Below are 603 nucleotides of genomic sequence, written 5' to 3'. Positions count from 1 at the left end.
GTTCGATACGTTATACACGGGATACGAATGGGTGATGAATAACAAGGAGATTTTAGATGGTGAATTTAATGATATTAACAGTGATTCGCCATATACTGTAAGTATATACAGCTTAAAATCACATGGAGATCTCGAAAATGACACACTTAAGCGTAGAGAGGCAGTTACAACTAGCAAATTTCTCATAGGAACAAATGTGGATAACTTAACTTTGGAATTTCATGGTATCCGCACTAATGTTGATTTTTCATTTCTTAATAACATAAAAGCTCCAGTAACTGTGGAATGCTTTCATTGTTCGTACACTTTTATACAATCAATACCAGAACATGTTAAAGTTGTTGTTTATACCCAAGAAAACATACCGGATGATGCATTTAATAACATTTTTAAAAATGTTGTGAAATTTGGATTTCAATCATTGGAGGTCCGTGGAAATATAGTGTTTCCTGATCATATAGAAAGCATTGAAATTCTTAGCTGTAATGCTGATCAAGGCGTAAAACTGATGATTAACGAAAAATGTAAGTGTGTTAGAATATGTAATACCCCAGTTAAGATTGTATTGCCATGTGTTATGGAATGTGATCTGAGGCCAGGTAT

At 33.5% G+C, this 603-nt stretch overlaps 1 protein-coding gene across 1 annotated transcript; it reads left to right on the top strand.

Annotated features, from left to right (window-relative positions):
• Window positions 1-603, top strand: VCUG_02760 (uncharacterized protein; the record flags this gene model as incomplete). Its single annotated transcript, XM_008077580.1, has 1 exon — window positions 1-603. A coding segment is annotated over one exon (603 nt), but the record flags the coding sequence as incomplete, so codon positions are not given.

This window comes from Vavraia culicis (assembly GCF_000192795.1).
Source record: "Vavraia culicis subsp. floridensis unplaced genomic scaffold supercont1.308, whole genome shotgun sequence".
Classification (NCBI taxonomy): domain Eukaryota; kingdom Fungi; phylum Microsporidia; family Pleistophoridae; genus Vavraia; species Vavraia culicis.
The sequence above is the reverse complement of the archived record's forward strand: the minus strand, read 5'-3'. Positions and strand labels throughout refer to the sequence as shown.